Below are 23,237 nucleotides of genomic sequence, written 5' to 3'. Positions count from 1 at the left end.
CCCTGGAGGGGGGATACAGAGGGGTGTATCTAGAAACCAGGCTGTTGCTCAAAGGTAGTATTTACACCCATTGCCCTGGGCCTCGGCCACCACTGAGATGTGGCCCCCAGCAGATTGCTTGGGAGGTAATGTGGCCCTCAGGCTGGAAATGATTCCCTGCCCCTGAGACAGAGGGAGGCTGACCTCACGACTGGGGAGTGAAGGACTCCCTTTCTATCTCTCTGTCTCTCTCCCTCCACTTACAGATTGAGCTAAAGCGAAAAGCCCAGGGAGAGATCCCTGCCTGCTTCGAATTATTGAAGGAGTCTAAATTTAGGAGCTCGGCAGAGCCGCTGTTTAGCCGCTTGACTCAACGTTGCCCTGAATTATTAACTCCACTTTCTATCTGCCTGGTTGGGCTTGCCTGGTAGCCCACTAATAGATGCCTTTTAATTTGTGTCTGTCTCAACTCCAGGAGGATGAAGTTTCTCATTTTGGACAACGGGAAACCCCGGCTTTCCCAAAGGATGCTGGCTCCCTCTTGTGGACGACCCTCCAGCTGCAGCCCTGAAGAGGAAAAGGGCTGCCGAGGCGGACGTGGGAAGCTGCCTCATAACACAACTCAGATGGTAGCTCAGTATTGTCTACACTGACTGGCAGCAGCCCTGCAGGGTTTCAGGCAGGGGTTTCTCCCAGCCTAGTGTTGGGATGCCTGGGACCAGCCTTAGGATGTTCTGCGTGCAAAGCAGATGTTGTTGTTTAGTCATTTAGTCATGTCCGACTCTTCGGGGACCCCTGGACCAGAGCACGCCAGGCCCTCCTGTCTTCCACTGCCTCCCTCACGCTGGTCTCTTCGAGAACACTGTCCCACCATCTCATCCTCTGTCGTCCCCTTCTCCTTGTGCCCTCCCTCTTTCCCAACATCAGGGTCTTTTCCAGGGAGTCTTCTCTTCTCATGAGGGGGCCAAAGTCTTGGAGCCTCAGCTTCAGGGTCTGTCCTTCCAGGGAGCACTCAGGGCTGATTTCCTTCACAATGGAGAGGTTTGATCTTCTTGCAGTCCATGGGACTCTCCAGAGTCTCCTCCAGCACCAGAATTCAAAAGCATCCATTCTTCGGCGATCAGCCTTCTTTGTGGTCCAGCTCTCACTTCCATACATCACTCCTGGGAAAACCAGAGCTTTCACTATACGGACGGACCTTTGTTGGCAAGGTGATGCCAAGATGCTCTGTCGGTAAGTGGTGGGCCTTCCCCCTAAAACAACGCAAGATTCCAGTCCTCATGGTCCCAGACAAAGGGCTGGTTTAAAGAATTTGCCTGAGTCAGGCCATTGGTCCATCGATCTCAGAATTGCCTACACTCACTAGCAGTTGTTCCCCGGGTTTCAGACAGCTCTACCTAGAGATGGCAGGGATTGAACCTGGGACCAACAGTTATGGCTGTTCCTTTGATGAAACTTCATTGAACCTTTTAAATTAAAAAATAAAATAAAATTGGGAGCACGCTTCCTGGTTACACAAGGCAAAATCAGTAAACATCAGGCAAATTTCGCTAGGTGGATGTTTAGCTACACATGCCTGCTATAATTAGTAAGGAGAACTTGTGTTTGTACGTTTGCAAGTTGACGTTGTTATACTCTGCAAACCTCCCTCAAATAGCAAACTCGGCTGTTCAGCACCGACAGAACTGGAGGCAAAATGGGGCCAGTGGGGAAGTAGAGGAAAGTACAGTAGTACCTCGGGTTACACATGCTTCAGGTTACAGATGCTTCAGGTTACAGACTCCACTAACCCAGAAATAGTGCTTCAGGTTAAGAACTTTGCTTCAGGATGAGAAAGTGATCTGTGCAGGAGGCACGTTCGCAACCTGCAACGGTGCATCTGCGCACGCATGGGTTGCGATTTAGTGCTACTGCGCATGCACAACCACTGAAACTCAGAAGTAACCCGTTCCGGTACTTCCAAGTTTCGGCGCATCCGTAACCCGAAAAAACGCAACCTGAAGCGTCTGTAACCCGAGGTATGACTGTATTCTGAAAGAGGGAGGAAAACTTCTCTTTGCCCACTGTCACCATACCATGTACAGTGGTACCTCGGGTTACATATGCTTCAGGTTACAGACTCCGCTAACCCAGAAATAGTGCTTCAGGTTAAGAACTTTGCTTCAGGATGAGAACAGAAATCGTGCTCCGGTGGCGCGGCAGCAGCGGGAGGCCCCATTAGCGAAAGTGGTGCTTCAGGTTAAGAACAGTTTCAGGTTAAGAACGGACCTCCGGAATGAATTAAGTACTTAACCCGAGGTATCACTGTACTGTGGGTTCGGGCACTGCCCCACCAACTTCAGTCTGTCCTCGGCCCCTGCGTGCCTTCCTGCTTACACCCAGCCCCGGGGGTGGCCTTGCCTGCCAGCTTTCTCCACCGAGTCTCATTGTTGTCCTTGTAGAACTCAGCAGGGAGGACAGGCACAAAAGTAGAATTAGTTGGCTCTGCCTGTCGTTGGCTCTGGCGCCCCCTGCTGTTGGTCTCCTGGCCATCTCCCCTACCAGTTGCAACAAACACAAACCGATACTTAGAATCATAGAATAGAATCATAGAATCATAGAGTTGGAAGAGACCACAAGGGCCACCGAGTCCAACCCCCTGCCAAGCAGGAAACACCATCAGAGCACTCCTGACATATGGTTGTCAAGCCTCTGCTTAAAGACCTCCAAAGAAGGAGACTCCACCACACTCCTTGGCAGCAAACTCCACTGTCGAACAGCTCTTACTGTCAGGAAGTTCTTCCTAATGTTTAAGTGGAATCTTCTTTCTTGTAGTTTGGATCCATTGCTCCGTGTCCGCTTCTCTGGAGCAGCAGAAAACAACCTTTTATGTGACATCCTTTGATATATTTGAACATGGCTATCATATCACGCCTTAACCTCCTCTTCTCCAGGCTAAACATGGCCAGCTTCCTTAGCCGTTCCTCATAAGGCATCGTTTCCAGGCCTTTGACCATTTTGGTTGCCCTCCTCTGGAAACGTTCCAGTTTGTCAGTGTCCTTCTTGAACTGTGGTGCCCAGAACTGGACACAGTATGCATTGTCGTCTCATCTCCGTGGCCACGTTTCCAAATGCACAGGCAGCTCACTACTTGTAACATTTCCCCAGCCTCTAGAGAATAGTGACTCGTGCTGAGAGGCAACCAACACTCTCCTGTGAGGGCCACTAAAACACAGCATCTCCGAATCAGAACTGACATAAGCAGGCAGACGTACCCGGTCTGGGAGGGACCAAGGCTAGAATGAGGAAATCACACAGAGACACAGCGAGCAGCCTCCTCTCTCTCTCGGAAGCTGCTTTGAACCTGAACTGCTTTGGGGTGGGGTTCTGTACTAATAATTCATTTCAGGGTTCTTGAATCATCACAAATCAAGATCTGCGATGTAAAGATGCTTGAACGGTTTCTTTTGGGGCGTTCTTTGGGGGTGTATATTAATGGATTATGCCAGGGATCAGCAACCTTTTTCAGCCGTGGGCCAGTCCACCGTCCCTCAGACCATGCAGGGGCCGGACTATATTTTTTTTGGGGGGGGGAACGAATTCCTATGCCCCACAGATAACCCAGAGATACATTTTAAATAAAAGCACACATTCTACTCATGTAAAAACACGCTGATTCCCGGACTGTCCATGGGCCGGATTTAGAAGGCGATTGAGCTGGATCCAGCCCCCGGGCCTTAGTTTGCCTACCCCTGGATTATGCTTTATGTACATATTCTTATATTTCACTCTTCCCTGGGTGGTAAATAACTGAATGCAAATCAGAAGGCTTGAGAAATCTTGAGTTTGGCTGTGGGTAGTGGCATAATTTCTGGTCTCCCTTTTGCCCTGAACAATAATACATAAGTGTTGCATCGAGGATGGATCATTAAGCTTGGAGTGATGTCTTTTTCATTCCCCACCTGGCTGAAATGCTTCAACAGGGTGGCAAACAGCCCCTGTGCCGGCGAGAAAGTGTCCTTTGTTTTACTTTGTAGAGTAAAATGCAGCCAGAGTATGTTCCAAGGCTGCTTCTTCATGGGGCTGTCGGTCTGAAGATATTTGTAAAAACTTCTTTCTTTTCTCAGACAAATCAAAGGCAGCAGAGCCAGCGATTAAATGCAGAAATATGCGAAGGTAAAGATGGCAAAGTGGGTGTCTCTCTGAGGAGGGAGTTATGCTCAAAGGATAAGCACTCTGCATACATGCTCAGAGGCATTTTGGCCTGAGGTCGGAGAGGGGGTGGAGACTAGTCTGCTGGGCACTCTGCACATGCATCAGAGGCATCTTGACCTCAGGTTACTTTAACACATTTGGTCTGTGCATTTATCCCAGAGGTCATGGTTAAATCTCCTTCTCCTGAGGGGAACATGATCTCTACATGCTCACAGAGGCACCTGGACCTGAGGTTATTCAAACAAACCTGACTTACTCAGAGGACAAGCCCTCTGTACACGCTCAGACCCACTTTGGCCTGAGCACTTTTTATTTTTTTTAAACCACTATCTCTGCCGCCTGGAAACAAACACTCTGCACGGGCTTAGAGGCACCATTAGTAGTAGTAGTAGTAATAGTAATAATAATAATAATTTATTATTTATACCCCACCCATCTGGCTGGGTTTCCCCAGCCACTCTGGGCGGCTTCCAACAAAACACTAAAATACAATAACCTATTAAACATTAAAGGCTTCCCTAAACAGGGCTGCCTTCAGATGTCTTCTAAAAGTTTGGTAGTTATTTTTCTCTTTGACATCTGGTGGGAGGGAGTTCCACAGGGCGGGTGCCACTACCAAGAAGGCTCTCTGCCTGGTTCCCTGTAACTTGGCTTCTCGCAGGGAGGGAACCGCCAGAAGGCCCTCGGAGCTGGATCTCAGTGTCCGGGCAGAACGATGGGGGTGGAGATGCTCCTTCAGGTATAATGGACCGAGGCCATTTAGGGCTTTCAAGGTCAGCACCAACACTTTGAATTGTGCTCAGAAATGTACAGTACTGGGAGCCAATGTAGGTATTTCAAGACCAGTGTTATGTGGTCTCAGCGGCTGCTCCTAGTCACCAGTCTAGCTGCCGTATTCTGGATTGATTGTAGTTTCTGAGTCCCCTTCAAAGGTAACCCCACGTAGAGCACATTGCAGTAGTCCAAGCGGGAGATAACCAGAGCATGCACCACTCTGGCGAGACCGTCTGTGGGCAGGGAGGGTCTCATTCTGCATACCAGATGGAGCTGGTAGACAGACAGCTGCCCTGGAAACATTTACTTTTAACACATTTGGTCTGTGCATTTAGCTCAGAGGTCATGGTTAAATCGCCTTTTCCTTGTTACGGTAAAAATCTGAGTCCGAGGCTGCTTTGCCACCCAGCTCGTCGGACTAAGTCCGCGGGTCCCTGCGGAGGAAAATGAGCTCAGCCGGAGACAGGAGCAAACTGCAGAAGATCCAAGTTTATTGCACAACAGGTTCTAGGCGAGATTGAACCGCGAGAAAGGGGTGACATGAACTTTTGAAACTTCCCTCCATGTCCCAGAATACAGTGCAAAATACATCCCAGTTACATCATGAATACATTAAGAAGAGGTTGGGTTACACAGGATTAACATATGGAGGAGGGAGGGGGGAATATGCAGAGCTGGAGATATGCGCAGATAAGCACATCCTGATGAGAAGACAATGGTCCATGTACTGGCATTGTCTGGAGGAAAGGCTGATCAAAGCAATTTGACAGGATTAGGGTCTTGACACCTTGCTTGAGGGATTATGAAGGACAGGGGAGGTGTGATGGAGTCCTAGAGAAATTGAGCAAATTGGCACGTTGATTTTCTATGAATTTTCTAGATTTTAGTCCCTTTTGACATTGACAATTGGAAATAAATGGATATATTGTAGCGAAGAAGGAGGTGAAGATGACATCCCCCCCCTTCCGTATCATCCTGATGGGAACATGATCTCTGGATGCTCACAGAGGCACCTGCACCTGAGGTTATTCAAACAAACTTGACCTACTCAGAGGACAACCCTTCTCTACACCCTCAGATCCACTTTGGCCTGAGCTCTTTTTATTTTTTAAACCACTAACTCTGCTGCCTGGAAACGAACACTCTGCACGGGCTCAGAGGCACCTTGACCCCATGTAAGGCACTCTGTAAACGCTAAGTAGCATTTGGCCAAGAAGTATTTTTTTAACTAGCACTCTGCACACGCACAGAGAGATGTTGTCCTTCGGGGCAGGCGAATAAACACTCTGCGCATGCTCAGGCACCTCTTTCCTCAGGCGCCCGTTGGTTTTCCAATCCACTCTTTCGATTTGATTGGCTCTCTTGCCAATCGATCCCTCCCGAAGTCATAACCGGCCGCTCCCTCATTGGCCCAACGGGCCCCTTCGCTTATTTCTATTGGCTACAGAAGATGCCCGTCTAATTCGAACGTCTCGCCTCCCGCTCGTTTCCCTTTTCTTTCGGCTGTCCTGTCACTCGTCGGACAAAGCCGCACCCGATTGGTCGGCTGAGACACCGCCCGCCACCTGGGACTCGGCTCCTGATTGGGCCCGAGGTCCGTCGCTCACGTCAGAGCGGGGGATGGGGCGGGGCCAATCTGTAGAAAGGGGGCGGTGGAGGCGGCGGCCATTTTGGCTCTGCTGTGGAAGAGAGGAGAGAGCGGCGAAGAGGGCGCCGGAGCAGGAGCGCCGGCCTCGCCTGGCCCCAGCGCCTCACCGTCCCGCCCGCCTGCCTCTAAGCCCAAGGCCCCGTCATGTCTGACACGCTTGGCGGCGGCGGCGACGCCCGTTCTGACGAGACGGGCGAGGAGAAACAGGTGAGGTCGGGGAGGGGGAGCGAGGGAGAGCTCTGTCTCTGGTGTGTGGGTCTGCGTCCTGATTGGTCCGCCGGCTCTCGATGCTGCTTCCGATTGGTCGCTCCCGAGCGATGCTCGGCGCTCATTGGTTGGCGCCTTCCAGGCAGGTGCCCTTTCCGGTATTGGAGGCCGTTGGAACCATAGAGATTCATTCTGAACTTCCGGCTTTTTTCAGCAACACCCCCCCAACCTGGATTCTCTCTCCTTTTGGCATCTCTGGGGTTAAAAAGCCACTATTTTTAATTATGCATTAAAGAAATGCATAGTTGACATTGTAAAGGAAAGAAGGGATTTGTCCGTTGCTGGGAGCGCGTTGCCGTGAAGTCGACCAAAATGTCACAAAATTGTGCAAGCTTTTGGGTTTCCCAGATCTCTTCGTCAGCGTGCAAGCTTTTGTGCAAGGCAGGACTCTTCCTGCATATGGCTTTCCCGCTGAGGGGCTTCGCTTGCACGCTATTTGTAACATTTTCGCTGGCCTTGTTGTTTAGTCGCTTAGTCGTGTCCGCCTCTTCATGCCCCCCTGGACCAGAGCACGCCAGGCCCTCCTGTCTTCCACTGCCTCCCGCAGTTTGGTCAAACTCATGCTGGTAGCTTCGAGAACACTGTCCCACCATCTCCTCCTCCATCATCCCCTTCTCTTTCTGCCCTCCATCTTTCCCAGCATCAGGGTCTTTTCCAGGGAGTCTTCTCTTCTTGGCTGACCTACTAAAAGTAAAATAGGACGCGGGTGGCACTGTGGTCTAAACCCCTGAGCTTAGGACTTGCCGATCAGAAGGTCGGTGGTTCAAATCCCCGCGATGGGGTGAGCTCTCGTTGCTCGGTCCCTGCTCCTGCCAACCTAGCAGTTCAAAAGCACATCAAAGTGCAAGTAGATAAATAGGTACCACTCCGGCGGGAAGGTAAATGACGTCTCCGTGCGCTGCTCTGGTTTGCCAGAAGCGGCTTAGTCCTGCTGGCCACATGACCCGGAAGCTGTACGCCGGCTCCCTCGGCCAATAAAGCGAGATGAGCACCACAACCCCAGAGTCGGCCACGACTGGACCTAATGGTCAGGGGTCCCTTTACCTTTACTAAAAGTAATGTTCACATGTGAGTAAGGAGCTCAGGAAAGCTGTTGATGCCCTGGTTAGCTTGGCATTGCCCTAAATATGCATTTCGACTGATTTTACATTTGAGTGGCAATCTAGTTCCATTTGAAACCGGAAGAACATAAGAGGAGCCTTGCTGGATCAGGCTGAGGACCCATCTAGTCCAGCATCCATTTCTTACATTGGTCAACCAGATGCCTGCTACGGGGTACCCCCAAGCAGGGCTTGAGCACAAGAGCAACTCTCTCTCCCCTCCCATGGTTCCCAGCAACTCATCTTCAGAAGCATTGCTGCATCTGAGTACGAAGGCAGAGCCTAGCCATCATGGTAGCCACTAATATAGCCTTATTTTCCATGTTTCACTAAGGAATGGGATGGTGAGTGACTAGAAGAAATTCTTAGCTCTACATCTTGAAAAACGGGAATTGGTTCAGCTCTTAAAGTAGAGAATCATGGGGTACAGATTCCATACTCTTGAACTTGGATCATTGAGGGGGGACATATTTGAGCTAGGAACTGGAGAAGGGGAACAACTGTAAAGCTGGTTTTCAACCTTAGATGCTAGGAAACTGTGCGATACCCATTTGCAGACATGCTTTCTGTGAATTTCTGTTCCAACTGGCCAATCTTACTAGGACTGTGTTGCATGGCTACTGCGCCAATGATGGTGGGTGTGAAATAGAATGGCGATGCTTGTGGGACCTGTCACTCATCATAGAACAGGAGTGGGAAACATCCTGATATTCTCAGAACACAGCCCCCATCATCCCTGCCAATTGACCATGTTGGCTGCTGGGAGTTGGAGTTCAAAACATCTGGAAGATGTCAGGTTGAGAGAGAGGCTGCCCTACATGCTTTTAAGACTAGGGCCTGGGCAATTCAAATTCCCACTCAGCCTTGAAGCTCACCGAGGGACCTTGGAACAGTCGCTTTCTTTCAGCCTAACTTAGTTCACAGGTCTGTTTAGGATAAAATGGGGAGAGGAGGACCATGTATACACCTTGTACTCCTTGGAGGAAAAAGGTTGGGATAGAAGTACAGTCAATAAATAAATAGCTGATGGAGCTCAGATAAAATCAGCCCTTCATATTTCCAGGCAAGATTTCTCTCCTCCCCTTGCTCAAAATAATGTGGTTTCAAAATTAGCAAAGAGAACATAAAGTTATGGGTACGTCAAGAAGTAGGGCCACCATACATCTGGATTTCCCCTGACATTACCGGGATTTTAAAGGCGGAATTGACGTCTGCGGGGAATTTCCTATCGGGAAGGATAATGAGATCAAATCCTTTGTGGTTCCAAGACAGTACATTTTCTGATATTTTACAATGGATATTTACAAGCAGGAACATGTCAGGAGAAGGGTAACAAAGTTGGCATGGGACTTGTAGATCAAAATCCTATGAGGAAATGTAGAGGTGGAGTGGTTGGCCACGTTTAACCTGGAGAATGCACCATTGAGAAATGCTACGGTAGCAATTTTCAAGCATTTAAAGGGACAAGTCTGAGAAGATGCACCAAATTCATTTTCTCTTGCTCCAGGAAGGTAGTATCCCAGCAGGTTCAGAAAGGGGTTTTGACTGAACAAAGTACTTGCTGGTGGAATGAGCTGTTCGATGGCAGATCAGTTTGCTTTGGACGTTGGTAGGCTCTTACTCATTGGTGACTTATTTAGATGCTGGGTGACCATCTATTAGGGCTATTACTGAGGGCTCTTTCCAATACAGCTGCATCATTCAAGAGTCTGAGACCATTGATCTGGGATGGCCTGCAATGTCTAATGTGCCTGGCCGTCACCCACCAAGGTCTGTGGCAGAAATCTTTAACTAACAGCCCTGTGAGCTGGAGATTCAACCTGGGGGCTTTTGTGAGTCCACCATGCACTCTACCCCTAAGCTCTAGGTCACTCTTTCTGCTTGTCACAGTTGGCGATAGGATGCTGGGGCTCAGACAAGCAGCTTCTCTTGAGAGTATGCAAAGGAGTCTCTTGACAAAGGTGGAACAAGTCGCCCATTTGAACCTGGCCCCTCTCATTTTCAGCAGAGGACCCCTTTTCATCCTTATGTGGTTAATTGGGATTTCTGCCTCCAAAGCCAGCCAGGCAGAGCTGAAGGGTGTGTCTGATCTCGCACCTGATGGGGCACATCAAGCTTAGGTTACTGGTTGCCCCAAATAAACGGCTCAGGACTGGTGTCTCTGCCAAGCTCAGATTGGCATAGGGAAAAGCTTTAGCAGAGCGACAGAATTTTAGGAAGCAAGAATCACCGGTGGGGCATCCAGTTTGGCATCGACCAGAAAAGTGATGTCTGTTGATCTCTGTTGACATGACTTTGCAGGGCTCTGCAAACATAAGTGGGTTGGCTTGAGTGAGATCTAGGTGGTGTCACACTTGGTTTGTGTGTTCCTGCTTTTTGAAGAACAACAGTATTTATCAAGCTGAGGGTCTTGATCCTGCAAAGGTAAAGGACCCTTGACAGTTAAGTTCAGTCGCGAACGACTCTGGGGTTGCGGCGCTCGTCTCACTTTACTGGCCGATGGAGCTGACGTTTGTCCACAGACAGTTTTTCCAGGTCATGTGGCCAGCGTGACTAAGCCGCTTCTGGCAAAACCAGAGCAGCACACGGAAACGCCATTTGCCTTCCCGCCGGAGTGGTACTTATTTATCTACTTGCACTTTTTGGGGTGCTTTCAAACTGCTAGGTTGGCAGGAGCTGGGACCGAGCAATGGGAGCTCACCTTGTTGCAGGGATTTGAACCGCCGACCTTCCGTTCGGCAAGCCCTAGGCTCAGTGGTTTAGACCACAGCACCACCCTTGTCCCCTTGATCCTGTACCTTCCTCTTAATTGTAATGGGATTTTTGAGTTCGTGAAGAAGCTTGAAAAAGTCCCAAGTTCTTCTCCTGAAGACATCCTGCAAGGCAGTGGAGGTTCAGGATCAGAGTTTTCCTTCTAGATGGACTCCCTCCCAAGGCTGATGAGCCACACCTGCCCCTCACTCCCCTCTACAACGTGAGCAGAAACCGGCTTCTTGACATTCGGACCCACTATTGGTCTTGCCGGCTATGTCTTTCAGAGCCTGTATTCACATGCAGGGGAAGTCACTAACTCACAGGGTTTGAGACCCATCGACTATCCTCACCTTACCTGGTGAGGTTGCTTCCTGGGGTGTGGCCTCTGTCACATGCCAACAGCTTCTTGGAGCCATAGGTGAGCTGAGTGCAGGGTGGGGACCGCCAAAGATGAACAACCTACCCCAGAAGGAACATGTGTCCCCCAGCCAGAGATACCGCCCCTGCCCTAGCATAACTGTTCTTGTACTAAACAAAAAAAATTCCTTCCAGTGGCACCTTAAAGACCAACTAAGTTAGTTCTAACTTAGTTGGTCTTTAAGGTGCTACTGGAAGGAATTTTTTTTGTTTTGACTATGGCAGACCAACACGGCTACCTATCTGTAACTGTTCTTGTACTGTCTTTTACATTATTGTTATTACAGTGGACGCTCAGGTTGCGAACGTGATCTGAGTGGGATGTGCATTTGCAATGCGTGGGTTGCGATTCGGCGCTTCTGCGCATGTGCAAAGCTCAATTTAGCGCTTCTGCGCATGTGCGACTGTCGAAACCCGGAAGTAACCCGTTTCGGTACTTCCGGGTTTTGGCAGTCCGCAACCCGAAAAAACGCAACCTGAAGCGGAGGCAACATGAGGTATGACTGTACTACTGTATTAATTTATTTTTCTGTTTACACAATAACATCATTACCAACTCTCCCTGAAGTACAGAGACAGCATTGAAGAAAAGTGCATTGGAAATAGGACTTGGAGTGATGCTGGGTTCTTATGTTCTTTTTTTAAAAAAAGAACCTTTTGTCAGCTTGAATCTGAGTCACAGAAGCTGCAATCCAAAGAGCAGAATTAGCTGCAGATTTATTTATAATGCATCTATACTAGCCGCTACACCCAGTTCAAAAGTGGGAAAGGCAGCAGCCCTGCCCTGGAGGCTTAGTACTGAACGCTGTGCTGACGCACATCGCCTCCCCACCACCCTGAGCGGAGGATCGCTTGCTGCGCTGACATAACAGTACCAAAAGCCATTCTCCCTCATCCCACATAATTCCTCCACACAAGTATTATTTTCGCCCCTTGTTTTGCCTTTCCTGTGTCATCCACTTTCCTGAGTCATCCACTTATTGTGAACGCTGCCTACAGATTCTGCTCTTAGCTACCGCCTGGCAATTTAACCATTCAAGCGTTCTGTCCTTCCCAGAGACGGAGTGTTTGCTTCCTCCTAATGCACAAGATAAAGAGGCTTTTTTAAAATAATAATAAAAAAGATAGTACAGAGCATTCATAGAATCATAAAACTGTAGAGCTGGAAGCGCCCCCCATGTGCAAGAATTATAATTAATAATCCCTGATGGGTGGTCATCCAGCCTCTGCTTAAAAACCTCCAATGAAGGTAAGTTTTTCATCTTCCCAGGCAGTCCACTCCGCTGTCAAGCAGCTCTGTCAGAACGTTATTCCTGCAGAGAGATTTCATGATGGGCTTTAAAAAAACAAAATAGCTGTGAAGGCCCGTCACCATTGGCTGAAATGCTGTGATGTCATGGAGTGCATCTGTCAGGCACAGGATATTGACAGGCCATGAAGAGAGCGAAATGTGATTTTGCTGCGGGCAGGCGCAGTGGAGAAATAGGAGTTCCTTAAAAGCTAGGAGGAACAAAGTAAAAAAAGGTAGGCAGCTGTGGACTTGAGAGAAGGAAGGTTAAGTAAGGCAGTGAGAGCAAGGCATGTAAAGGTGGGGTGGAGGAAGAACTGAACACAGGCCCAGGAGGGCCTGTTGGTGGGAAGCTGTATAAACAGGGAAAGGGGTGTGTTGAATTTACATATGGATGAGTCTTGAGGGATAGACCTCTTGGCTGCGAGTTCTCTTGTTCGAACATTAAAATGATGAACTAAAACCTTGCCAACAAAGGTCCGTATAGTTAGAGCTCTAGTTTTCCCAGTAGTGATGTATGGAAGTGAGAGCTGGACCATAAAGAAGGCTGATCGCTGGAGAATGGATGCTTTTGAATTCTGGTGCTGGAGGAGACTCTTGAGAGTCCCATGGACTGCAAGAAGATCAAACCTCTCCATTCTGAAGGAAATCAGCCCTGAGTGCTCACTGGAAGGACAGATCCTGAAGCTGAGGCTCCAAGACTTTGGCCACCTCATGAGAAGAGAAGACTCTCTGGAAAAGACCCTGATGTTGGGAAAGATGGAAGGTACAAGGAGAAGGGGATGGCAGAGGACGAGATGGTGGGACAGTGTTCTCGAAGTGACCAGCATGAGTTTGACCAAACTGCGGGAGGCAGTGGAAGACAGGAGTGCCTGGCGTGTTCTGGTCCAGGGGGTCACGAAGAGGCGGACACGACTAAACGACTAAACAACAACAAAGCACCACAAAACAGGACTTCTGACCCTGCCTGCTCAGTGAGGGTTTAATGGCCGGTGATGGGATCTGAACTCTGACCCAGTGCTCCTTTCCAGTGATCTCTGCTAGGAAGTGTGTCAGGAGAGCCTGAGGTGGCCTTCCAAAGTTTTGCTGAGCTCCAACATTCAAATGCGGTTTTCCAACTTGGCGGCAGAGGCCCTTGAGCTGAGCTCAGCAGCTTCCAGCGCCGGGCGTGGAGGCTCTGAGCAAAGAGAGAAGGGAACTCTGCCTGCAGACTTCTTCCCATGAGGATGAGCAAGAGAATGACTGGGATGAAAGCATGGGAGCTCTCAGAAATGCTTCTTAAGCAGTAAATAATAAGTGAGCACCTTGAGGACTAGAAACTTGGGTTGATTTGTTTTTTAACAGGGCCTTCTTCCCTCAAAAAACCACACACCTGGCCTTGTTGTATTTCAGCAATGTAATATCCGTTGCTAAGGTTTGTGGATCCCACCTCCCCTGTCGTTCGGGAGGTTGGTCTAGAATCGTAGAGTTGGAAGGGACCCAAAGGTCATCTAGTCTGACCCCTGCAATGCAGGAATCTCAGCTAAAGCATCCATGACAGGTGGCCATTCAACCTCTTCTTACAAACCTCCAAGGAAGATCTAGATGTGTCTCTGCCAGTTCTGCGTTTCAGTGGTCGTGGGAGGCGCAGGGAGCCCTCATCTCATACCTTCCAGCCCAAATCTATGGGAAAATTGATATTTAGCCGCACTACAATTGCCGGCTTGCCTCACACATCTCTAGCATAGTAGTTAAGGCTGGTTTCTTTCCAAGGGGAATGGCTTCTAGCCTGCTGGCAGAGAGATCTGGGTCTCCCCAACCCCTCCCTGGTTTACAGACCTGGCTTCTACCGTCTCCTCCTTGGGTCAATAAGAGAGCTGGGGTGTAACTTCGCTTTTTTCCTTTTAGACCGTGCAGTTGTGATTTATTTCCATCCCAAAGCCTCCTGACAGGTAGCAACAGATTTCCCAAAAGTGTTCCCTCCCTTCCCCCTCCCACTCCCAATTAAAACTGAGGCTCAGTGGCGTGTATTTTCCTAAAGATGTTAGAACGAGCTGGGTTTACGGGACAAGGGCAGTGCATTCGGGAGCATGGCTGCCCTCTGGCACATGCTGGTCTGAAAATAGTCGGATGTTCCAGATGGTGCTCGTGACTCAACAAAGGGCATCCTGGCCTGGAGGTTTATAATGGAACAGGGACTCAGCAGAAGTCAATAAAGGCCGAACCTGCCTCTCTCCCCATCTCTCTTTCGTGCTTGCTCATATCCCCTGCACAGTCTCTCTCTCTCTTCCTTTAATGGAGCAAAGCAAAAACTAGCATTGCCCCAATGTTACTCCTTTATATCCTGGCATTGTTACTGTCGATCAGATTTCTTACCTGCATGAGATCCCAGGTCGAGTTGTAACCATTTAAATATATATTAAAACAATTAAAATTAATGTATGCCCCACTTTCCTTGAAAGGCGGTCAGGGTTACATGACAATTTTGACAATGTAGATACCACTTGGATTAAAACAAAACTCTTAAGGGGTTCACAGCACAGATTAATACACCTTAGCTAAACTACAAATACTGTTGTTGCTATTGTAGTAATAATAGTAAGGGTGTTCTATATATGCTGTTGTGTTGTTTTGTTTTGTTATGTCATTGTGAAATCGTTTTTGCACTGTTTGCTTTTTGAAATGCATTCGTTTTCTCGTGGTAAGCCACTTTGAACGTGACTTTTTGTTAGTATGAGAAATAAAATGAATGAAGGAGGTGAGGGTGAATCTAACTTAACTCAAAGGATGAAAATCTCAGCAACTTAGAAGGTCCACCTTTTTCCTCGCAATGACCCTGTTCGCTGGGTTAGGCTGAAAGGGCGTGACTGACACCAAGGTGAACATTAAGGCAGGGCAAGGATCTGGAACAAGCTCTATATAAGCCCCGGGGCCCTGCTCTCGTGCTGCAACTGGCCCCAGGATGATTCCTATATTTGGCAAGCGTTGGAGGGCACCCATCTTTTGGGCCAGCTGGATTCCCAAATCAAAACTAACTGCTCTGAGAAATGAATCGGCAGTGAGACGAGGGGAGTTGTGCATCTTTATGCAAATAATCATCAGGAGAAACATGCATTCTCTTCCCCGTCTGCAAGAGAAGCTGGTTTGCCGACTGGGAACGTCTGCTCTTCCCAGCGCACACCTCTCCTTGCCCAAGCAAACAGTCCCCTTTCCCTTGTTCACCTTTCACAGGCACAGGTGTGAACGGTGGTTCGTCCCAACCTGGAGTCCCCACTTCAAAAGCACTTTTTGCTTTGCAGGGAAGCGCTGTTCACAGTCAGAGAGGAGCCAAAGCAGTTCTGTTTGCTCAAACGGCTGGGTTTCATTGCTGGCGGGTTTTTCTTTCTTTCAGGACTCGCAGGAGAAGGAAGCGGTCATCCCCGAGAGAGCGGAGGAGGCGAAACTGAAAGCCAAATACCCCAGTTTAGGACTCCAGAAACCCGGCGGCTCCGACTTCCTAATGAAAAGACTCCAGAAGGGGGTATGTGTGCCGAGAGGGAGAGAGTTCAATTCTGACAGCTTACAGCGCGGCTGCAAAGGGCTAGAGCAGGGGCAGTGGAGAATATTAATAATAACAATAATAACAATGGCGATAAAAGATCAAACATTAAAAGCTTCCCTAAACAGGGCTGCCTTCAGATGTCTTCTAAAAGTCAGATAGTTGTTTATCTCTTTGACATCTGACGGGAGGGCTTTCCACAGGGTGGGTGCCACCACTTAGAAGGCCTTCTGCCTGGTTCCCTGTAGCTTTGCTTCTCGCAATGAGGGAACCGCCAGAAGGCCCTCGGAGCTGGACCTCAGTGGGCTGAACGATGGGGGTGGAGATGCTCCTTCAGGTATACTGGACTGAGGCCGTTTAGGGCTTTCAAGGTCAGCACCAGAACTTTGAATTGTGCTCAGAAACGTACTGGGAGCCAATGTAGGTCTTTCAAGACTGGTGTTATGTGGTCTCGGCGGCCGCTCCCAGTCACCAGTCTAGCTGCCGCATTCTGGATTAGTTATAGTTTCTGGGTCACCTTCAAAGGTAGCCCCAGATTCTAAACATACACATTTGTCTCTCCCGCTTTCCAGCAAAAGTACTTCGACTCCGGGGATTACAACATGGCGAAGGCCAAGATCAAGAACAAGCAGCTGCCAAGCGCAGGGACCGACAAGAACTTGGTGACGGGAGACCACATCCCGACGCCGCAAGATCTCCCGCAGAGGAAATCCTCCCTCGTGACCAGCAAGCTGGCAGGGTAACCTGCGCTCCTCCGCCTCCCGATGAGTTTTCTTCTTTTTTTTTCCTTTTGGGGTTTTTTTGATTTATTTTTATTATGTATATTTTTTTTTGGTCAGATGGATTGAACTTTGCTGTATCATAAGGCTGGGATAATGCAGGACTCGTTTTAGCGATCGGAAATATTTATACAAATCCCAAACCAGGAGCCTGGCACGTGGACGTGGTTTATTCTTTGCAGTTCTGATCTGATGTCCTTTCCTCCCCGCCCTCCGTTCTCTTGATGGGCACTGAAAACAGGTTCTTAAATTTCGCTCACCCGCCAGGATGAGTTAAGAACCTCACTTTCAAGTGGGGTGGGGGGTGTCCTGCCGGGCCAAAGCCAGATTTTTCTATGCTGCTGTTGCTTGTTCCTGTGACGCTGCGGAAGGCCAGTGGAATAGCACCAGCCCCACCTGTGAGTTTCCCCCCGCTGTGAACTCTGAAAGCGAGATCCGGAACTGCCAGTGGCGTCGGAGAAAGCCTAAGAGCAGGATCATAATTAAGAATAACACTAAGCGTTTTTATATAACATGCCCAGGTGCACAGAGACATTGTGGCAACAGCCCTATGAAGGTAGTCCAGGGTGCTTGCCCCCACGTGGCAGGTGGTGAGCCAGGGCCTTGCGGCCGAGAGAGACAAGCTATTTACAGGGGTGAGATTAGAACTGGGGGCTGCTTGAGACACGGCACAGTTTCTTGAGCCTCATCGCTCTACCAGCTGTCATAAGAAGAACCCTGCTGGTTTTTAGACCAAGGATTCAGCTAGTTCCGCATGTTGTTTCCCTCTGGGGTCTAAAGCATCATGGCTCCGGTGTTCTGAGCCCAACACCTGGCACGTCCGAGGGTGCCTTTCAGCATCCCTCCTAGCAGGGGCTGATGGGAATTGTAGTCCAAGACATCTAGAGAGGGCTCTAGGTTGGGGAAGGGCTGGTTCCAACAGGATTTTTTGTTTCATTTCAATATTTTCTAAGCTAAGATGGCAAAAGCTTGATGGACTTTGGTCCGTGACCTTGTGGGTGAGCTAGGCTGCTCAAAGTGTCCACGCAGAGGGTTTTGGTGGACGCTGTGTCTCTTTGGCAAACTGAGGAGGGGCAGCAGGCAGGCTCCATATCCCACCCCAAAGGCCACCTGAGCCGACTTTTGGCCCAATGTGGCTTTTAAGGGGTAGACGGTCCGTTATCAACTTACAGAGGATTCGGGGTGCTGTGTTCGTTTCAAAGCAGAGTTTTGAAAAGTGTTTTTGTCAGACCAACTTTAGGCAGGTGTAAAGGATGTGGAGAGTTTTAAGTTTCACACAGCTCTTCAGCAAACAGGCAGGCTGCCACTGTCGCACCGGTCGGCATCTAGCTTTTCCTCGAGGGCCCTTTGACAGAGTGGCCGCGGGTGGCTCAAAGTCCCAGCACCCCACTCCCCAAATGGCTGTCTTTCCCTCGTGGATTTTAAAAAAACCACAACATGAAATTCTGTGCCAATGGAGGCAGAGGGTCGGTTATCTGGATCAGTCGAGGAAATTGTAGGGGCCACAGAGATGTTTGCTGCTTCTCAGTCCTGATTATTGGGAAGGAGAGATCTCAGCCGATCCGGCAGCGCTCGGCTTCTGACATTGCAGCAAAATATATTGCCCATGTCCTTTGGAGGCTTAAGGACTAGGACCTTGGCTTAGTTTGTAAACGGGTGCTGAAATCCTTGACCTACAGAGTTTCCCTCTCCATCGCTACCCACTACCAAACTGCAAGGTATTCTGTTCACAGGGTGTGATGCTGCCTTGTTTGGAAGTGACCTTGATTCCAATGTTGTTCTTGACAACTTTTAACTCTTCCCCCCCCCCCAAAAAAAAGCGTTTAGAAAATGGACACCAATCCATCTCTAATGCAGTCGGTGAGCATAAATAAAATAACTTTTATGCCTAAGGAAAGCAGGTCGGATTTCTATTTGAGAAAAGAGAATTGGTAAGAGAATCATGATCACTATAACAGAAATCTTTTAGATTTGAATTCAAGCATCTGGGTCTTGGGTGACAAATTTAAGGGTTTTATTTGGCAGTGGCCATTTGGTTCCACAGACATCAATATACCTCGATGCTCAGCTCTGTTTGAACCTCCCAGGGTCTCGTTGCGTGAAAAACCTTTTCCTTAAAAAATATTGAGCTGAGTTCTGCCATTCAGCACCTCCAATCCCTTGACTCCCCCCCCCAAAAAATATTAATTGGATTTTCAAATTAACAAAATTCAGTGCCTTAAGTGGGATGAGCTACGGCCAAGTTAGCTTGACCTTAAGAGTTGGCTCAGCTTCTGGCGGATTTCGAAATGAAATATCTCATCCTTTAGTTGATTTCCCACTGTCGCCCACTCTAAATCTCTGGTTCCCCACCCCCTCAAAAAATTAGGATTTTATTGCCTCTTCGTGTTCAGGACATCCTTCGCCAAATAGGCCTTCCAGATGCGTCAGACTACAAATCCCATCAGCCCCAGCCAGCACAGCCTCATGGGAGTTGTAGTCCTAAACAGCCAGAGGGCAGCAGGTTGAGGACAGCTGGGTCAGGGAAACCAGTCCTGTAGCAAGGAGCAAGTTCTTCACGATGGCTGTCCTTGAGGCTTGTGGAATAATACCGCGGAGCTGAACTTCTCCTCTAAAAGAAAAAGAAAAAAGCACAAAAGATTAATTTGCTGCTGCTGGAAAGATTTAAAAACAAAATCTAGCATCTTGCCTCTCCCCCACCCATCCGTGTGGGTCCTCACAGCCTACAACAGAGTTTGTAATAATTAATTTGGCTCCTTTTGTTACAGGGCTGTGAGGGCGAATGAGAAAGTAAAAAATGGCAGCAGGGGGAACCCCGGTCCTAGCTACTGTCCTGGGCTTTGCCTTTCGATGACACCCGAGACAATTCTCTGCAGTTTCCATAGAACGAGACCCCCACCTGTTAAATGTTCTGCCTTCTTGAGTTGACAGCTCTTTGGTGGGGCAGTGCTGCAAGAAAAACGCAGCAGAGTGTTTGTGTGAAGCTTCTTCCCCCTGTGACCTCTGGCAATCTCGTCCCGCCTCATCTCTTGGCTTGAGGGATTTCACCAAGCATTCCTTGCTAGTAATGCTGATCCTGTGACCTTAGAAGGCTAGAAACTTTGGGAAAGCTGGAAGTCCCCGGAGGCCCTGCTCTGCTGCCAACGCCTGAAATCCACGCTGCTCTGCATGTTTGAGCTGCCTGGTCCTCTGCTTCACCGCCGAACTGGCGACGAGATCCCAGAACCTCTGCAAGCCTGCATTTAAAAACATTTTTTTACCATGGTGCATCTCCTGGAGAAAACACATCCCACTACCCTTTCTCTGCTCCCAGGAGTTTTCTCCCTGCACTTCTGACACAGGAATGTGCCACTACTCCCATCTTTGTCGCCCTCTGCCTCTGTCATTCTGGGCTGAGAAGAGAATTTGGGGCCGTCAGATGGGTTGGAGTACAGACAATGGGAGGAAAGGGCAATGTAAAAATTAAGATGGATGGCTTCACGTATTATTATTTTTTAAAATTGAGCGGTGACCATCCGAGTGTCTCTCTGTGTGTGTCTTTTCCAAGAAGAGCTGGCAGGCCGAGGCGGCAGAGACGGCAAAATATCTGACGAATGATCTGACCGGTTGGACCTCCGACTTCCTCTCACTGTCTTGCCAGTTGATGTTTCAGGGGTTACAGGCCCAGCAGGGAAAACAAAGCCCACCTTGATTTGAGGGCAGTCGACACCAGCTCAAAATTGTCACAGTTGTCAGATGAGTGCAGAAAAAGGTGCCATCGGCAAGACTTCGCTGGATAGAAAGCCTGTGGGGTGTGCCTACCTTGGCACAAGCTGGTCAGTGAGGACGGAGGACTCTCAGGAGTGAGTTAGGCTCGTTTCCTCCGTGTTTAGGTATCTGTGTAGCCACTGTCCCTTCCTTTCCGCTGCCCACTATGCCCACTCCCTGGGTGGCGGGATTGAAACGGCAGGGCGTTTTAGAGCGGGTTGTGTTTGGCAGTGGGCTGTACTTGGAGGCAGGTTCTTGTTTCCTTCTCTTCTGCCCTTTCAAAAGACTCCTCCCCTCAAAGTTTGCTTCCGTTTCTCCCAGATGAACCCGTACAGCAGGGGTGATGTTAACACCCTCTTTTGGGGCTCGAGGGCCATTTGAGAGCCGTCGGGGGGCTGCAGGCCAGTGGCGATGGAAGGGCGTGTGGCCAGTACACACCCCAGAGCATCCTTGCAAACGGGCAGCGGTGGTAAATTGAGCTGGGGGCTAGCTGTCCAAATCTGGCTCTTGGGCCATCTCTGGCCTGCAGGCTGACAGTTCACAACATGGATATATTTCTAGCCTCTGGTTCCTATACTCCCCCCCCCCCCCGCCTCCCAGCCATACTGTAAATAGATGTGAATCATATATATATAAATATATATATATACATACATATATATATATAATTTTTTTACATCATCTTCATCTCTATCTTCTGGTGTTTGCTTTTTTTCTAAAAAAAAATTAAAATAAAAATGGTCAAAAAGACGCGTTCTAAAAAACACGCAAAAAGCCCACCACCCCACATCTGTCGCACATCACTGGCCCGCCTGTCAGCCCTTCCACTGAGGCCTCGGGTGCAGCCAAGATTTTGGAGTTTTGAAGCTGCTGCTTCTTGTAGCGTTGGGGGGAGGTGATGGGGAGGGGGGTGTTGGCACCCTCCTTTCGTCCGGGTCCTGTTGGGCAATTGCAGATGACTCTGTTGTTGTTGTTGATGATGTAGAAAGAGGAAGGAAGGGAGAGTTGGGTGTGAAAGAATTAAAGAGAAAATGTGTGGAAATAAAGTAACTCTTGTCTCGACCCGTAGGTTTGAAGTTTGTGCTCTCTTAAAAGTACCTAAACAATACTTTGAAATGCCGTCCGGCTCGTGTCGACGTGGACTTTTTGATTCCTGGTTCTCTCCTGCGGTGCTGCAGCATTCGCTTCCATGGCATCCCAAACTTCGTTCTGTTAAAACAAAACAAAAATCCTTCCAGTAGCACCTTAAAGACCAACTAAGTTTGTTATTGGTCTGAGCTTTCGTGTGCATGCACACTTCTTCAGATACTTCAGTTACTTAGGTTTCCCTGCTCACAGTTTTAGACAGCTAAGTTTCCGACAGGGAGTCTCTCTGGTCCCTACCTGGAGATTGAACTGGGACCTTCTGCTTTGTCCCTGAGCCACAGCTCTTCCTTTAAAGGGGGAGTATTTCTTCATTTGGGACGCGGGTGGCACTGTGGGTTAAAGTACAGAGCCTGGGACTTGCCGATCAGAAGGTCAGCGGTTCGAATCACCGCAACAGGGTGAGCTCCCGTTGCTCGGTCCCAGCTCCTGCCCACCTAGCAGTTTGAAAGCACGTCAAAGTGCAAGTAGATAAATAGGTACAACTCCAGCGGGAAGGTAAACGGCGTTTCCGTGCGCTGCTCTGGTTAGCCAGAAGCGGCTTAGTCATGCTGGCCACATGACCCGGAAGCTGTATGCCGGCTCCCTTGGCCAATAAAGCAAGATGAGCGCCACAACCCCAGAGTCGATCATGACTGGACCTAATGGTCAGGGGTCCCTTTACCTTTACCTTTTTATTTCCTTTTTTAATTTCTGCAGCACCCTTTCTTCGAAGTTCACAGGGCAGTTAAAAATTAAAAACGCTAGTCCTTGTGGTTCTGAAGAAAGCTGTTGACTTAAGACAGGAACACAGGAAGCAGTTGCAGGTTGCAATTGCAATGGATTAGTTATCAGCTCCCTTCTACTGAGTTGGGGGCATTGGTCCATCTAAGCTGGTCTACACTGACTGGTGGCAGGGGCTTTCCAGGGTTTTGGCAGGCGGTCTCTCCCAGCCCTATCGGGAGAGCATAAGAAGAATCTAAGAAACCTTGGTGTATCTTGCCCTGTTCTCATCAAGGCCAAATTCCCTTAAGAATCTAGGGATTTAGGTAGACTGCCTCTGCACCTGGAGGTTCCATATGTATACCAGAAGAGACCCATAGCTGGATCAGGCCAAACCTAAGGACACACACACTCCAGCCAGTATGGATGTGCTGCCCTGTTGCTGGATTATATTCTAAACCGACCGAACCTTTTTTAAAAATATCCTAAACGACTACAAATGTAGTCCCTTGTGACACGTCAGTAACAATCAGGCCAACCGTCCGAAGGCCCCTTTCCCCACCAAAATACCGGTTTAAAAATAAGATCCGATAGAACGTCAGGTGGGAGGGCCGTTGCAGTTCTCCTTTTGGTCGGCAGAGGCTGAAAGAGACTTTTAGATGAAGCCGCATAATTGTGACTCGCACCCAAATAAGGGAAGGAGAAGCCAGAGTTTTGCCTTGCATTTTTAAAGGTTTAGGTCATTCGCCTCCGGGAAGTGTGGGAAGAAATGATCAGCAACCGGGGGGGGGGGTTTAAGCCCAGCAAACCATGGGAACCAACTCCTTAGAATTTCCTGTTTATTTGCAATATGAGGAGAAGCCCCAGTTTGGAAGCACCTTCAGACTTCTTCCAAGTCTGCCTTCTCCCCCTGCCGAAACAAATACAC

The 23,237-nt window shown here is 49.0% G+C and overlaps 1 protein-coding gene and 1 long non-coding RNA gene across 2 annotated transcripts; one reads left to right on the top strand and one right to left on the bottom strand.

The window, feature by feature from the left end:
* Positions 1 to 3,798: 3,798 nt before the first annotated feature.
* LOC309358842 lies at positions 3,799 to 6,203 on the bottom strand. The gene is made up of 2 exons (XR_014163661.1): positions 6,018 to 6,203; positions 3,799 to 4,443 (listed from the first exon to the last, which is right to left on the bottom strand). It is a non-coding gene; the product is annotated as an uncharacterized lncRNA (long non-coding RNA).
* Positions 6,204 to 6,611: 408 nt separating this feature from the next.
* ENSA (endosulfine alpha) lies at positions 6,612 to 21,526 on the top strand. Its single transcript, XM_081892066.1, has 3 exons — positions 6,612 to 6,802; positions 15,792 to 15,920; positions 16,511 to 21,526. Exons 1-3 carry the CDS (start codon positions 6,740 to 6,742, stop codon positions 16,679 to 16,681), a joined length of 363 nt encoding a protein of 120 aa, XP_081748192.1. The 5' UTR covers positions 6,612 to 6,739; the 3' UTR covers positions 16,682 to 21,526.
* Positions 21,527 to 23,237: the final 1,711 nt, after the last annotated feature.

Source organism: Podarcis melisellensis (assembly GCF_964234715.1).
Source record: "Podarcis melisellensis genome assembly, chromosome: 16".
Lineage (NCBI taxonomy): Eukaryota > Metazoa > Chordata > Lepidosauria > Squamata > Lacertidae > Podarcis > Podarcis melisellensis.
This window is presented reverse-complemented; position numbering and strand designations above follow the sequence as displayed.